Source organism: Oxyura jamaicensis, chromosome 10 (assembly GCF_011077185.1).
Source record: "Oxyura jamaicensis isolate SHBP4307 breed ruddy duck chromosome 10, BPBGC_Ojam_1.0, whole genome shotgun sequence".
In the NCBI taxonomy this organism is placed as follows: Eukaryota; Metazoa; Chordata; class Aves; order Anseriformes; family Anatidae; genus Oxyura; species Oxyura jamaicensis.
In genome coordinates, this window is record NC_048902.1 from 5,507,527 (window position 1) to 5,523,091 (window position 15,565).

Consider the following 15,565-nt stretch of genomic DNA (forward strand, 5'->3'; position numbering starts at 1 on the left):
TGTTTATTGAAGCACGGATGAAATGGGAAATGGATATAACCAGTCTGGGGCCATGCCAAAGCAGCCAAAGCCTGCCTATCAGAACATTAACTCTAGGCTTCTCAAATGCAGTTGGGTTCAAAGGCTATAAGCAGCATTTCATTCTGTACAACAAGATGAGAGTTTATTTTCTCTGTGATTTGGTAGCCAGCAACAAATCACTTCTTGCTAGATTTCTCCACCTTCAGCATAGGAATACAACCTGGAAGAGGTTTAAATGATGGAATTTTCAGAAATTATTTCTTAGCAAATGTTCTTATCAGAACAGCTGGAGAGATGGTACAATTACATTTCTTGAAGTGGCTCCTCATGTTTACAGCCTTAAGCAAAGATCACTTCTTAAGGACCTAGCTCTTGTTTAAATTCATCTCCAGTCTCCAACCTGAACTGGCATTAACCAAGTAACTGCACAAAAAATGCTTTTCGAGATGTTTCCTTAGAATCATAAGACTGACCAAAGAGATGAGCAGCTATGGCCTTTTCAATAACACTTTTTCTTTATGACCAGAGGATCAAGGCGAAGTAATAACGCGGTTGCTGATTAGAGGCAACACTGCATTTGTAAAAATAGCTTTAGATATTTCCAAGTGCAGATAAGGGCTGAACTCTCAGAGAATTTAGGCTTAGGAAGCCTGACAATCAAGGTTTCACAAGGACAAGTCTGCAGCCCAAAACCCTGTGAGCCCATAGAGGAGCAAGTACAGTGGCTTCCCCTCTAGCAGGTTAGTACCCGTAGCACAACCGTACAGAAAGAAAAGCTCTGTCCTCCTCGTCTGTCCCATAGAGAGGAGAATCTGGACAATGCAGTGATAAATTTACATCTTATGCTTTAACATAAGCTTAAATCTTATGCTTTTTGACATACAGATAACCAGCATATACTGTATTTGTACTTTCAAGTATCAATAAACAGTTACATAAGCATCCTTTAGGATCACCTTACGCAGAAATACTATTGCTTACACATAACCACAAAAAACTATGACAGCAGTTGCGTCAGTTTTTCATTTCTACTGTTAAAATAATGAGGAATTCTCGGGTAAGAGGCAAAATACATGGAATACCTTTTCTGCAGGCACCCAACCCCCTCCAGGAAGATTATAGGGTGGCCTTGACAAGGTAATGTAACTGAAACACCTGCATTTCTCACCCACCAGGCCGTAGCAATTCAACACTTTTCTTACACCTCCGTGCAATGCACATTACCTCTGAACTACAAACAGCGTGTAAGAACCTCTTGTGGTTTTGTTTAATTATCCTTTCTGCGCTGGCCACCCTGCAGCAACCAGCCAGGCGGCCCCGGGGATGCCAGGCACGCAGCCTGAAGCAGGGACAGACCGAGCTCGTCCTCGCCTTCCCGAGATGCGGCTGAAACGCAGCCCTCCCCTCCTCTCCCAGCCCCCAGCCCTTTTGTTACGGCAATACGAAGGAGAAAAAATCGAGAGCTGCTCAGAAAAGGGGAAAACGGAGCACGCTATCATGCCTCATGCTGTTCTTCCCGAGCAAGATCAAGAATTCCCAATTGAGACGCTTTTTTCCCCACCAGACAGATGAAGGGAAGGGGGAAGAAAAAATAAAATAAAAGCGGATCCAAGTGTGCGATCCCTTTGCACACCGGAGGCACGAAAGCAGACGCAAACTCTCGGCGGTGCTGCATGGCACGAGGGCTCCCCTCGCCTCCCTCCGAGCCCGCTCCCCGGGCGGCCCGTCGTGCTCCCGCGGACATCGCGGGTGTGCCGTGCCGTGCCGAGCCGTGCGGTGCCGCGCCGAGCCGTGCCGCACCGCCGGGCCCCGCTCCCCGGTGCCCGCAGCGCCCCGCCATGGCCCCGCTCCGCCGAGGCTGGGGGCTGCGGGGCCGGGAGGGCGAGCGCCGGCCCCGCGGCGGGCAGGAGGCGGCGGCGCGGCTCCCCCCCGTGCCGCCGGGCATCCCCGCTCCCCCCAGGGCAGCCGCCGCAGGGCTGCCGCCGCCGCCGCCACACCCCGCTCCGTGCCCATGTCCCGCTCCTTACCGTGCTGACAGCGGCGGGGCCGCTCCCCTCCCCGCCCCGCGGCGCCGGACCCGGACCCGGGGGGCAGCCGCAACCGCTCTTTTGTGTGCCTGCCTCGGCGCCACACACCGAGACGGCTGCTGCGCCCGGGAAGCTGCGTGCGAGAATACCAGCGGCCGCCCGGGAACCTGCATGGCGCATAGCGCGGCTGCCGCGGCGCCTCAGGGGGGGCCGGGGACGCTCCCGCCTCGCCTCAGCCCCCCTCAGCGCCCCTCAGCCCGCCTCGCCTCGCCTCAGCCCGCCCCAGCCCGCGCGTCGCGCTCCCCTCCCCGGGCGCTCAGGTAACGGCGGCCCGAATGCCGTCCTGCCATTAATCACCGCAGGTTTCCCTGCTCCTCGAGGTGCTCAAAACCACATCAAAAAACAAAAGTTTGAACTTTACAGCAGGGGACAGCACTTGACTCCTAACAGTCACGTTACACCGTAGGGACAGATTTATGAGGTAAAATAATAATATTTATGCCCTTGTGCTGATAATACATAAATCCTCCATATAAGAATTAAAAATGGTAAAATTTATAACACTTAAAAGCTCACTGAAGTGAGTTTCTCCATGAACAACAGTTCTCATGGTGAATGACAAACATGGTTGGTTTCTCAGGCATTTTATCAGAGACTACTAGATCTTTCTATGGCAGTTTGGTGATAGCAATTATATATAAAAGAGAATATGTGAAATCAAGTGCCATTAGGCCAATTATGACAAGACTTCCTCGTAAGTATGAATATTTCAGAGTTGTAGCTATTCTTATAAATGAATGTAAAAAGTAATGTTTCTCATGACAGCAAAGGTGAAAAGCCATCTTACTGTAATTGTCTTGCATTCCAGTCAGCTGGGTCTCACTGTTCGCTGTCATAGCTGCGCGTCCAACTTGCTGTGCTTTTGTTTGTCCCGGGGTAGCTACACCAGTTGCTTAGCACCAAGTCGAAATCCATGTACTCGTGAAGACCTTCCACAGAAACAATAGTTTGTGTTTGTTTATTCTTGCCTTTTTCTTGCGTAGTTGATAGGATTTCTGTGCATGGTCACATATGTCTTCAGAGTACTCACAGGAACTAGTTAATTCCAAACTTTTTATTTGTTTTAAGTTATGGCTTAAACCTGTCTTTATTACTGGAAAAAATGCAGTGTTAAAAATGAGTGAAAACATTCATTAAAAGTCTATTTTGTAGATCTTAGTATCTACGTAGTATTTTTATGTTAACAAAGCATAACATTTAAAAGTTCACTTTATATTACATCTAGAAATGTTATTAAGTTCTTTGAAATCTATCTACTTAAAATGTTTGGGAAAACTCTTCCCCACCTATGAATCTATACTGTGTACTGTTACGAATATGCAAGTGATCATGAAACTCTATACGTGACATAATTTTATAGATATTTAAGAATGGTATCATCCAAAGTGGCAGACCTTCCCCCTTCACAATAAGATAAACTTACCTTTCATAAAATGTTCAAACTGCTCTGAAATTGTTTATCGAAGGTGATAAAATTTGTGTTCCTAAGAAGATAAATTCTTCCATTTTAAAACGTCAGCATTGGGCCAATTCCTTTATACATTGTTGTCAGTTACCCTTTCCATATTAATCTTAAATGGTTCAATATTTCATGCTTAAACTACCAGTTACATTAGTGTTCCTAGTATCACCTTATGAGATGTAATAGGGGTACCATTTTAGGAATTGTTTTTATTTCAGTCTGATAATTTGGCCAAGACAACTACATTGCAAAGAATCGAGTGTTTACTGAAACAAGTAACTCTTACGATTTTCTTTTAATAAAGGGTTCTTGAGTCTAGCAAACCCAAGTCAGATCACTACAGGAAGATATAAGGAGAGAATCAACTGAAACTCCAATGCAATGATTCAGAGCACTTACTGTAAGTACCTCAATTTGATATTGTAAACATCCACACGTTCCGTGATCTCTCTTTAAGACCTCCTTGGTCACACCAATTTCCATTCATCTGTCTTAGGCCAAGGACTGTCCTCGATAGGCAGCAATGCTTCTGCACATGCATAAAGAAAGTAAACCCTATTCTCAGCACTAAACGTAGAAGTATTATGCATCTAGGAAGTGGTCTGCAGAAGCAACAGTCATCTTTTAATTCATTCGGAGCTTTCCAAATTGTCAGGCTCACAACTGTGTTAAACGCTGCAGTAGTGGTATCATGACAGAGTAAGTTCTTCAAAACTTACCATAAATTGGGTACATATGGGTAAATATTGGGTAAATAAATATTGAACATGAATCCATAATGAAATACTAATATTTCTTAAATTCGGTTGGATTAGTTACAGTAAAAGTATGACAGGAACAGAGTTTTTGTGGACTTGCAGAACTGTAAGCTTTTAAAACGCATGTAGTTAGTTCTTTTTTCTGGTTTTTGAGTTTGCTTCTGGGTTTGTCTCATACCGAATGAGCTTCATTCTGCAGACTGTTCTTTTCCTCCCAGCTAGCAGAGACTTGAGGGTTGCATAAGGGAAGTCAAAAAAGATATTTTGCATTATTTAAGAATGAGCCCTTTAGCTGCCTGAGTAATGTTGATGGAGTCTAGAAAAATGTGTCTTGTCTGCCTTAGGCAGCATAAAATAAGAACATGCTTTGGTTCAGAGGGGAAAAAAGACACATGGAGAAACTGGAACTTGCACTTGACAAATAACACAAGCCTACAAAATTTACTGACAAAACATTAACACTTCTTCTTCTGAAAAGTTTGTCATTATCAGGTTTTGCTTTTCCTTTTGGAAAATAAAACATTGTCAATACCTTACAAGCTAATCAACCTACTGTTATCCCAGTCACTGTTGTTCATTCCAGAAGTGGTATACTTGTGCGACAGAGGTATATCATTAAGTGCTCCTCTACTGAGGTATATCATTAAGTGCTCCTCTACTGAAAGAAAAAAAAAAAATCACAGTTCTCTGTTGCTCCAGTTTGCATCCCTGAGTTTTTCTGTGACATTAGTCTCCTTTTATAATCATGGCAGTAACAAAGAAGGCCTGTAGGCCCATGTATCTAATAATTCCCCTGCCCACACCAACCCTTAGAAAGTCAGCACAGCAATACATTTCAAAGAATGACTTGTGAAGGCTCTCTTTTTTAAAGCAAAGGACTAGTTATTTGTTTGATATAAGTATAGGCAGCAATCCTGTTTCTACTGAAGTTTACCAGAGTTAGGCCTATGAAGAGGAGACTTCTTTCAGTGTATCTTAACTGTCTTCAGCTTCTTCATCTGTCCAGTTCTCTTGGCTATTCCTTACAAGTCTACAGCTCCAGAGTTGGAAATCCAGGTACCCTATAGCCCATTCCCAGACAAGTAAAGGTTCTGATTATTAACAAAGAGCTTGTAACAAATATGCCCCAACTAGGGGTATGATTAATTTTACAGACCTAAACTCTTTTTAAAAATATTTGTATTATTTCTTTGTTAATATCTTGAGTTCTACCTTAAGAAGAGCAAGATGAAATAAATGTATAAACTACGAGTGAGATAAGAACATGACTTAGTTTTGATGAACAAAATGCATCAGCTGACTTAGTGCTAGGCAACGCCAATGCAGTCAGTCAGGAAATTGCTGGTAACTAGCTAAAAGCATTACAAGTCTCTGTCTGCTAATGAGATAGGGAGCAAAATGAGACGAGTAAGTGTTGTTCGCTAAAATCTCCATTCCCTAGTACTGCATCAAGCTACTACTCTTAAGTAGTACTTTTAATATATCAAAAAAAAATATATATATATCCATCTCCTTCAGTTGGAAAAAGAAATGGAAAATTAACCTAGGAAGGACCACCCTGTTTTCTGTATCACCAAACAGTGTTAGGTTTACAGACGTCTGTTCAATTATCTCAACATGTAACCAGTGATGCTTCCCAACATCCTCTGCTAGTATTGCAGAAAAGATGTCGCGGCATGTTTGAAAGAATGTAAAGACAAAAGTGGTTTTGGTAATAGAATGTCTCCTAGAATGGCAGAATCATATTTCAGGAATATCAAATCATCCTTCTTTTCCACCATGAGCCTTAGAATTTCTAAATTCTAACAATTTACAATTAATATCATAAACTATCCTCTAAACAGTGATTTGTTCAAATACAAGAACCATGCAGAAGACTTTATTTTCCTTACAACATGGCAGAGGAAGTATTTGTTTTGAGTACAAAATATATATATATATCCCTAACTTTGCAGAGTTTTTTTCAGAAGAAAAATTAATAAGGAAGCATCAATGTCTTGAAAGCCCTTTAATATCTCATGTCAACATTATACTTGTGGTTTGTAGCAGCAAACAGGACACAATACAAATAATTCCATTTCCATTAAGTAAAAAATCTCCTAGACTAAAATGAACTTGCTTCAGATCAAGCCAAATCTATTCACAGTATGCGCAAGGATGCAAGAAAGTATAAAATTCTGATTGTGGTTTAGTCAGTAAAAATAATGATTTTTAAGGATTATGAAAAATAATGAGAGAAACAGCAAATCTTCAATTTCTACATCTGACATTATCAAAGCAAGCTTACAAAAGAAAGTATCAGGACAAACACTGCTTGCTTAACATACACAAATAAAGTGAAGTCTGTCCAAGTCAACAAACTGTGACTGCAGTCTATCAGAAACATAAGTATGTTGGCATGCTGCTGTCTGATGTGAGGACAGTGTACATAAGCAAGACTTACGAGTCTTCTGCTTTCCAGTGATTTTGTAAGAAAATAGGAAAGCAATATTTATAAATATTGTTGCATAGAAAACCAATATTTATAAAACAAGTGAAAGGATTTCTCACTATTTGTTCACGTCTCTCCCAGATAGCTTCCAATAAAGCTTGAAAAACAAATATTCAATACCTGACCACAAAAAAAAAAAAAAAAAAAAAAAAAGCAAGAAGCATCTATAGTCTGAAACACATTTCAGTCAAATATTTTTCAGACACTTTTCTTCCCATCACCTGCATATGCAGAGAGTTCATTAAACAACTAACTGATGATTTATGCATGGCAACTTCCTCAGCAGTAATTGTTATGCCAAGGAGAAGTTATTTAATGATTGCAGATGCCCATACAATGAGACACAAATTTGTTTATTTCATGAACCAGTCAATCAGTGTGAAGCACAGGTGGTGAATGGTGAAAACAGAAAGCACAATGTTCCTTTTCCTTTTAATTCTAAAGGGAATATCTAAGCTATATTGTCACTGACAAGTGGGTCTCTGCTCTTAAATGTAGAACAAAATAATGTGGCATGACCTAGAAACTGTACAGTTTCTGTGGTTACAGAGGTAAAACCATGCTGCAAGCATGAGGCAATAGAACAAAATAACTGTTACATATGCAACTTAGCTCATGCATTCATCTTTAGAATCACAGAGAATTCAAGAAATGTCAACACATTAATTCTGAAAATCAGATCAACAACAAAAAAAAATCTTCAGCAGTATTTCAGTGCTCAAAAGCTGTACTTAATCCACAGGAACTGCAATGAACCTGTAAAGGTTGAATAGTACATCAATATTCCCAGCACCAGCTCAGTAAATTCACAACTTATTTATTGTCTTCTATGTGAATATTACAGCTCAGGCTTGTTCAAGTTCCACAAGGACTCCATGGCAATCTTTAGGGTGAAGAAAAATCACGGGTTTGCCATGTGCACCTATTTTTGGCTCTTCACTCAGTATTCGAATCTTTTTTTTCTTCAGTTCTGCCATAGCTGCTTTTATGTCATCAACCTTGTGAAAGAAAAATACAGTTTACACAAACTGACACATTAAATTGTATCATGCACATTCTACATTTAGGAGCAATAACACAAATCCTCACTAACTTGTTATTTCTAAATTCTAATATAATTGTGAAAATCAAATTCTAAAACAGTTTTTAAAATCTAGTCTTAACAATAAAAAATCCTACAGAAGTTTGTTATTTGAAGATTTTATAAAGTACCGTTTCAGTAAATTCTAGTATATATTTAAGAATTTATTAGATTAAATTTCATCACGCACTAAGTCCATTGATTTATGTTGTTACTTTATAAGGACTCTATAAATAATCTAAACTCTGCATTACTATTAATAAGAAGATTGTATTACTTTCAAAATATCATTAACTAAAGAAGAACCACCTCCCTGTCTAACTGATGACAGAACACCGACTCATTAGATGCTGGTGAAGAGGGAGGGCAATGGGCAGAAGGTAAAAAGAAAATGCCTACTCGATTTTTATATACTACTTCTGAATAAGTTAAACTTCATCATGTTTCCTGACAAAAAGCTTGGAATTACCAGAAACATCCCCAGACTATGACCTAGTTTTCTTATTGAACTTAATTATAATAATAGCATTTAACATTAAATTTCAGTAGAGTTTCCTGCAGTAAAACATAATTAACAAAAACCTGTCTTTGCTGTATCGTGTGATCTTAAGTCTCGTGTCATGTCATCACATGGTTTGGATACAAACCTTAAATGCATCCATCCTTTGAAATAATGAAATTAGCACTCAGTTTAGCAAAGCCAATAGTCAATAATCTAAGAAGACCTAGAATTAAAATAATAGCATTGCTGTTTTTCCAGACTGAGGTGTCTGGAGATAACTCAGTGAATAAACATACATCATGTATTTTATGGAAGACACCTAGCCTTAACTCGGAGGAACAGACTTCAGTTAATTCCTACTCATTTGCTGCAGTTTTGTTCATGAGAATTCAGAACTCACTACAGTTCTTCCTGCACACAACTACCAGTCAGCAAAAAAAAGTAAAACCAAATGACTGTCAAGTGTTATCTAAAACACGACAGCAAAATGTCAGAAGTGTGCCATGGCTCCCTCCAGGCTGCTTCCCCAAGCAGAAAGCTACCACAGCTGCTGCTCCTATCCTGCAGAAATGGCCAGAAGAGGAACTGTGTCTGGGCTCCGATGGAAAGAACTGTATCCCCAGGGAAGAAGTGAGAGCAAACTCTGGAAAGTCTGTGGTTGCATTCATATCAAGAGACTATCAGGCTTGGATTTCTCTCTTACCCTATCAGTTCTCCACCATGCTTTTCGTCACAGATACTGACTCAGTTATAGCTTGTCTGGAATTATTTAATTTCTTCTAAAAATGCTTACTTTGTCCAAAGCAAATTCCCCATGAACACACCTGTATAAAATTTTCCTTTGAATAGTAAGACAGAAGGAAGAACAGAAAGGTATTTTAATAAACTCAACAGGTTTCTGCTACTGTATAGAAAAGTATTTTAAAAATTAATCTTTTTGCAATAAAATTGTTAATGGAAAGGTATTTCTACAACATATTTTTAAATTTCAAATGAACAATCGAGACTGATTTTTTTACAGTTTTTCTGAAAACTATTTTCACTCAACTTCAGAGGAGGACATACCTAGAAATGGTAGGATTTTCCATTCTGAGGGGAATGGGAAACTGGGGAGGAGGCATTAACTTCTTTTTGATTGATTATGGTAGTGACCAAAACAGTTTTCAGTACCACATAAACAGCAGCTTAACAATGGAAGGTTTTCTTTCCACGTAAATTGTTTGGTAACCTTCCATTTGAATTTACATGGAGACGACTAACATAGGAGGCTTAGGACAATCTTTTTCTGCATTTATATTTATTTTGCTTAGAGAATCTAATAGTCCCAGGACTTCACTTAGGAAAATCTGGCTGCAGGTAGCACTAGCTCACAGGTTTAATCAAAATTATCTGCTAGATTATGACTCCTGGCTTACTGGGCCTTATTGTATACTTGGCTTATTGTATACAGTTGTCCAACGTGGGATTATTAGTATGTCCCATTCTTCTGTTTTCATGATTAACAGTATGGCTTCACTTGACAGTCACCTTTGGCTTGTCTGTATCAAGAAAGATAGTATCTCATACAAAACAGAGATCTACATAGAACAGCTTCAACTGGTAACAGATATTTCTTGAAAATTCTTCAAAGGGATTATGTATTCCTGAAACTCTTGGGAGCTTTGAACTCTTTTTGCTGAGAAGTGCCTACATCTTCCTAATCTTGTATGTCTAACTAAGTACCACTGGTCTTACAGAAGGCTTGAGGATTTCTTTGGTTTTCCTGTAAATCACTTCTTTATTCTACACTCCCCATTTCCGATGTTCAGTTTCACATTTCTGTAACAGCAGCCCAGCAATTCTATTTGGGGTCAATTTAAACAGAATTAATTTTCTATTCTTGAACACCTGCACATACTCAAACTTAATGTAGGAAAAATTGCAATGTCTGTGCCTATGCAAAATTTCCCAATTTTCAATGAAAGCATGCAAATGCAAACACTGGTCTTGATAGATGAAATCTGAAAACAATTTCACTCACATCAGTAATCCCATTACTTTTTATTTATAACTCTTTGTACGAAATAATAAAGTTTGCAAGACTCAAATATGGAAAACATTGAAAACATTTATCAATGTGGAATTTTGCATCTAACATCTACACTGAAACATGGGTATAATCCTCTTATACAAATGAAACTTTCACAAATATGACAGCCTTATATATATGTTTTTTACACATGTCAATCCTATGGAAAAAAAAAATAATTTACTATCTGTTGTCTTGTTATACAATACATTGTGTTAAAATACCTCAATGCAGATATGATGCATTCCTCCAGTCTTGTTCTTTTGCAGAAAACTTGTAATGGGACTTTTCTCTCCTAAAGGGTGTAGAAGTTCCAGCTTTGTATTTCCCAGCTCCACAAAAACAGTGTAGACACCATGTTCAGGCAGAGCAACAGTCTCGCTCACCTGTGCTCCTAACACATCTTTGTACAAGGACTGAGCTTTCTCCAAATCAGGCACTGCAATTGCTACGTGATTAAGTCGGCCCAGTTTCCACAAAGAGCTTGGAATGTTTTGAGAAAAAGAATGCGATGATGCTAAAGTCCGTATCAGAAGAGCTGAAGTCTGCAATCTGGTAAGAAGCCCTGAAAAAAAATGAATAGCACCAATATAATGCTTTTGAGAAAGTATCAATATCTGCTCTTTCCCCTTTTAATGAGGCCTATGTAACTCCTGTGTCATAAGCATACTAGTGTGGAAAGCTGAAGGTAAAAAAGTGTTGTAAATGCTTATATCTGTCTTAAAAATTGGAATACATGGCCAAACTTAACAGTCAACTGCATAACGTACTTAATGTTACTTCTGAATTTTTCAAAGCTTGTTATAAAATAGAGAAAGAAACAAGGACATGTCTATACATATAGAAATTATAACAAACAAACAACAAACAAACAAAACCAAGGACAGAAGTAACTGATATTGTAGGATCCAAGAGAAAAAGACTTGAGCTCTTAGCTGTCAGCACTATGGCAAGGAAAGAAATGTCATGTTGTGTTTGAGGCTTAAGGGATGCTAACTACTGATTTATTTTTTTTTTCTCTGAAGAATTAAGTCTTTAGCTGCTCTTATTTTTCATCTGCTGTACAGGTCTTTTACTTAGTTTCAGTGGTCTGTTTCACAATGCTTAGAAATATTTCAGTTCTAAGTACTGTAAATAATACCACATTCTTCTGACCAATAACACTTTAGAAGCTTATCCTTAAAAGGTCAAAATTGTATTTCCTTTTTTAATGCAACTAGTGCCACTGACTTCAGCATGACTTACAAACGAGAAAGATTATGATTTGTCTCATCATAAATGAAAAGATAATGAAAAAAAAATACTGGATGACAATATGACACAAAAGCAAGGGCTAACATCTAGATGTCGACAAAAGATGGAAAAGTCTTGAAGAAACTTGGGGCCATAAAAACTGCTTAGATGTCTATTGAACTCTTCACAGACTGCTCTGACAAGATGGTTCTGACCTTTGCAGCATCTGTCATATTTCTGTGCTGTTCACAGATAGTTCTAAAGGTCCCTGATTTTTAAAAAGTCAGAAAAAAAAAGTAAAATTAGGATAATTACAAAGAAAAATGAATCTATCAAAGTAGTACAATTTGGAAAGATGGGGATGGGACTGTGGTCTTATCAATTGTGTCTCACACCACAATTAGAATTAAATGAAAGGGTATATTGATAAAGGCAGCATTTGAATTTCATACTGATTTGCTTTAGGCCTTGTCAGAGTTCCCAATGCCTCAAGGCCAAGCTAGAGGCATCTCAGCAGTCTGGAAATCTTTGATGCATTCTTAGCTTTAAATTCACAAATGTGCCATTTTGCTAAGCAATTGTGCCAGGGAGGCACTGAAATTTTGGATCCTTTCCAACACACTTAGGGTAACTTGGCTTACATTTTTCAGGCTCTTTGTACTCTGGAAAGTTAGTAATACCTGTAAGGTTAGCAGTAGCTGTAATTAATCATCTGGTTTGACTGTAGGAAACAGAACTACCGTGTAACTGGAAGGCTACAGCTGTCAGTTTATTTTTCTTCACAAAGAATGATACAGTACTGATAGATGTATGTGCATATGTTTGTATGTAAGCTTTAAAATTACAACATGAAATTCACATAATTTCAAATACTTCCATGAAAGTGTATTCAGAATCTTTTGATAATACTAAATCAACAGCCTACATTAAGTGTTTCCATAAACCTGCTCACTTCTCCAAGTAACTGCTCTCGTGTGTTTCTTGCCAGCCTTTCACACAGTACATCCTGTCATCACTTTCATTGCAGCCAGCAGTTCTGGAAAAATCTTTTTTACTTTTGTTACCTTTAGGCTATAATAGTGACAGTATTGCAACTATTTCAAAGCTTTTTACATATTTTAAAAGAAATCCACTAGCAACTTCACAGCAGAAAAATTCTTGTTTTTCCAATGTCTCTGCTGAAATCTGTTCAGTACATGCACTTGCTATCTAAATGGAACTGTGTCAGGGGTGAACAAAGCAGTTGCCTGAGGAAGCAATACTTTGCAATGCTCTATAACGTACAAAACAAGAAGCATGCAGCATCTCGTTGGCATAATTAGAGGCATGGATAAATAACTAGACTAGAGTTTGACCAGATCACCAGAGTAAATAATGCATTAAAAAAAAAAAAAAAAAAGTCAAATGTTTTTTTTCCATCTACCCAAGATCAGTAGCTGTTTCCTGGCATTAATACTTAAGGCCTGATCCAGTTCTTGGTGAAGAGAAACCCTTTCACTTAGAGGAAGTCAGTATTTTCCAGAAGAGAAAAATACTTTGAAAGGACCGCTTACTACACTTACATTTTTGATGTTTTCTATAGCACTTTTATTGTTTTGTCCCTGCTTCCAAATATTAACATCCTGTGATTGAGTGGAAATGCTAGTAATGTAGATTTTCAAGCAACCTTTACAGATGGGAATGGGCAAAATTTTTCTCAATCATCTTTATATCTCCTGTAATCATCTGTAATTCTTGCTGTACCTCACACAGAGCAAAAGATTACATGGTTATTTTTAAGTTATTCTGTATTTCATCTATTTTCAAGTACATTGACATTTGACAGAAATTAGACTGTAATTTGGCTATTACTGAAGCAATAGCAAAAGAAATAGAAAATGTTAATTCTACTGGGTTCTGCTCAAGAAACATTTGATTTTTTTGCAGTGTTTCCAGGAAAGATAAGAGCAAAGACGTAAAGAATAATCCTAAGATTCTTGTAAAGTCAAAGATACTCATATGGCAGTATTTTTTTATGTCTCTCCATTTCTTCCTCCTAAGGTGGTAGGACTCTGTATTTTTCTGGTGATTATGTAGGGTCAGAGAACTCTACAGAGTTTTTTTTTTTTTTTTTTTTTTTTTTAAATAAACTTTTATCTATGAAGATTTGTGAATTTATTTTAGCTCTAGCCATATGCGGATAGACCTTTAATTTTAAACACATAAATACCAATATGAATTGGCTGAGAATAAACAAAAAACACTTTTTTTTTTTTCTGGCATTATAATAGATTAGTAATTATATAGTTACTGTAATTCTAATTCTATTAATATAATTCTAATCTTTACTCATCTTCATGTTTCTGGTCTCATTTTTGTGCTAAGGAGTAGCACACTCAATAATCAAAGATGACCCTGAAATGAAAAAGAAAGCTTTTTAGCAACTTCAGATTGAAGCTCATGTTTCAGGAAAGAAACACCGCAAGTTATGCATGTAGCACAGAACTAGTCCTTTGTTCAGGTAAATGTCGTGGCTACACTCTTTAATCACAAAAACATTCATCCAGTAACTTACAGAATTACTCAAATCATTCTGAACTTTCTCTAATGCTAAAAAATAGACGTTTTTTTGAAGCCAATGGACACTGTGACTGAACTTACCTGTCCAAGTATGTCCTGTTTGAAAAACTTTCATATGCTGCCCAAAGTCACACATGCAGTTTTTCTACTCCTAGTATGTATATGTCATTTGCCCCTACTGTTTTGTTGTTGTTATTGCTGTTTTGTTTTTTCTAAAGACCTAATTTTTCAGACACTGACAACCAAGTCAGAATTTTTCTAGGTATTTTGGCATTTAGAGAAGATTGATCAGACCTTGTTCTCATATATTACTGCTGTCTTTCTAGCCTTAGTATTACTCCTGAATGTACATCACCATCTTCAGCTTCATTTGAAGAATATTTTAAGGTATCCATTTGCTTTTTATTTTGTTGCTAATTGACTGAGCACTAATGTTGTGCACATCAGAGTTTAAACACACACAGCTGTCTCAGTAGAGGCTTACATTCTGTTGCAGGGCAGATTACAGCCATGAAGTAGAAAATGGCACCCTTCTAATGTTTATTCAAAGGCTAGCTGCTCCAGTGGGGCTGTGATCGTTGATTTACACAGCTAGGTAAATAAATGCAACCAAACCCTACTGAATTCAGTCATGTTCTCAGCGGAGGGGTTGTAGAGCTGTGGGTTACAATGAGAAGAACCTTGTCACTGTGCTGGTTGGTTTGAAGCTGAGAAAACTCCCAAGCATGGAGACAGTGTTCTCAGCAAAGGAAGGGCGGCATAGAGGGGCTGCGTACTAGCTCTCTAGAGCAAAGGGGAAAAGGGCATAGTGTGTCTGTTCTCAAATCCCAGGAACTTCAAGGTGGTGGTAGCATCATGGAAACTTTGCCAGCCAACAAGGCTCAGGTCATCCTGCTCTCCTTTTGTGGCTTTCGGGAATCAGAAGGGCTCTGTGGTTCGTAGAACTGTGTCACATGTTGCTGCAGCTGTTTCTTCCCGCAAAGTGCAATTACACGGGGCTGTTTTCATCCCGTATCGCACCGAGCCCCGCACGGCACAGAGCCGCCCGTTCACCCGTCCCTGCGGCCAGCGCAGGGCCCGGTACCCCAGCGCGGTTCGGCACGGCGAGCTCGGTGTGCCCTCCCTGCTGGGAGAGGGTGCAGCGCAGCCGGTGACTGCGGTGCCCGGGCAGTCACTCCGCGTTTGGCCCCGCGTTCGGACAGGCCGCTCCGCGCTCCTCTCCTCGCACCCTAGACGTGAAGCGGGAGCCCCGGGCCGCGCCCCGGGGCCGCCCCCCCCAGCCCGTCCCGCACCTCCCCCCCTA

The 15,565-nt window shown here is 39.2% G+C and overlaps 2 protein-coding genes and 2 long non-coding RNA genes across 7 annotated transcripts in view; 1 reads left to right on the forward strand and 3 right to left on the reverse strand.

The window, feature by feature from the left end:
* APBA2 (amyloid beta precursor protein binding family A member 2) overlaps positions 1-2,277 on the reverse strand; it is a 99,231-nt gene extending 96,954 nt beyond the window's left edge. For 2 of the 3 annotated variants that reach the window (XM_035335507.1, XM_035335504.1), the window contains exon 1: positions 2,049-2,277. The gene's annotated coding sequence lies outside the window, so the exon portion shown is untranslated. Of the gene's footprint in view, positions 1-1,103; positions 1,218-2,048 lie in introns of those variants that run through there. The other variant, XM_035335506.1, reaches the window with a different exon arrangement.
* LOC118171966 lies at positions 842-9,219 on the forward strand. Its single transcript, XR_004753499.1, has 3 exons — positions 842-1,158; positions 3,875-3,970; positions 8,920-9,219. It is a non-coding gene; the product is annotated as an uncharacterized LOC118171966 (long non-coding RNA).
* Positions 7,152-14,789, reverse strand: MCEE (methylmalonyl-CoA epimerase). Of its 2 annotated transcripts, none has more exons than XM_035335519.1 (3): positions 14,747-14,789; positions 10,695-11,035; positions 7,152-7,817 (listed from the first exon to the last, which is right to left on the reverse strand). In XM_035335519.1, exons 1-3 carry the CDS (start codon positions 14,772-14,774, stop codon positions 7,665-7,667), a joined length of 522 nt encoding a protein of 173 aa, XP_035191410.1. In that variant the 5' UTR covers positions 14,775-14,789; the 3' UTR covers positions 7,152-7,664. The 2 variants fall into 2 exon arrangements, with proteins under 2 accessions (XP_035191410.1, XP_035191409.1); XM_035335518.1 differs by lacking the exon at positions 14,747-14,789 and adding an exon at positions 14,344-14,676.
* On the reverse strand, positions 11,042-13,626 carry LOC118171964. Its single transcript, XR_004753498.1, has 3 exons — positions 13,613-13,626; positions 12,648-12,650; positions 11,042-12,536 (listed from the first exon to the last, which is right to left on the reverse strand). It is a non-coding gene; the product is annotated as an uncharacterized LOC118171964 (long non-coding RNA).
* Positions 14,790-15,565: the final 776 nt, after the last annotated feature.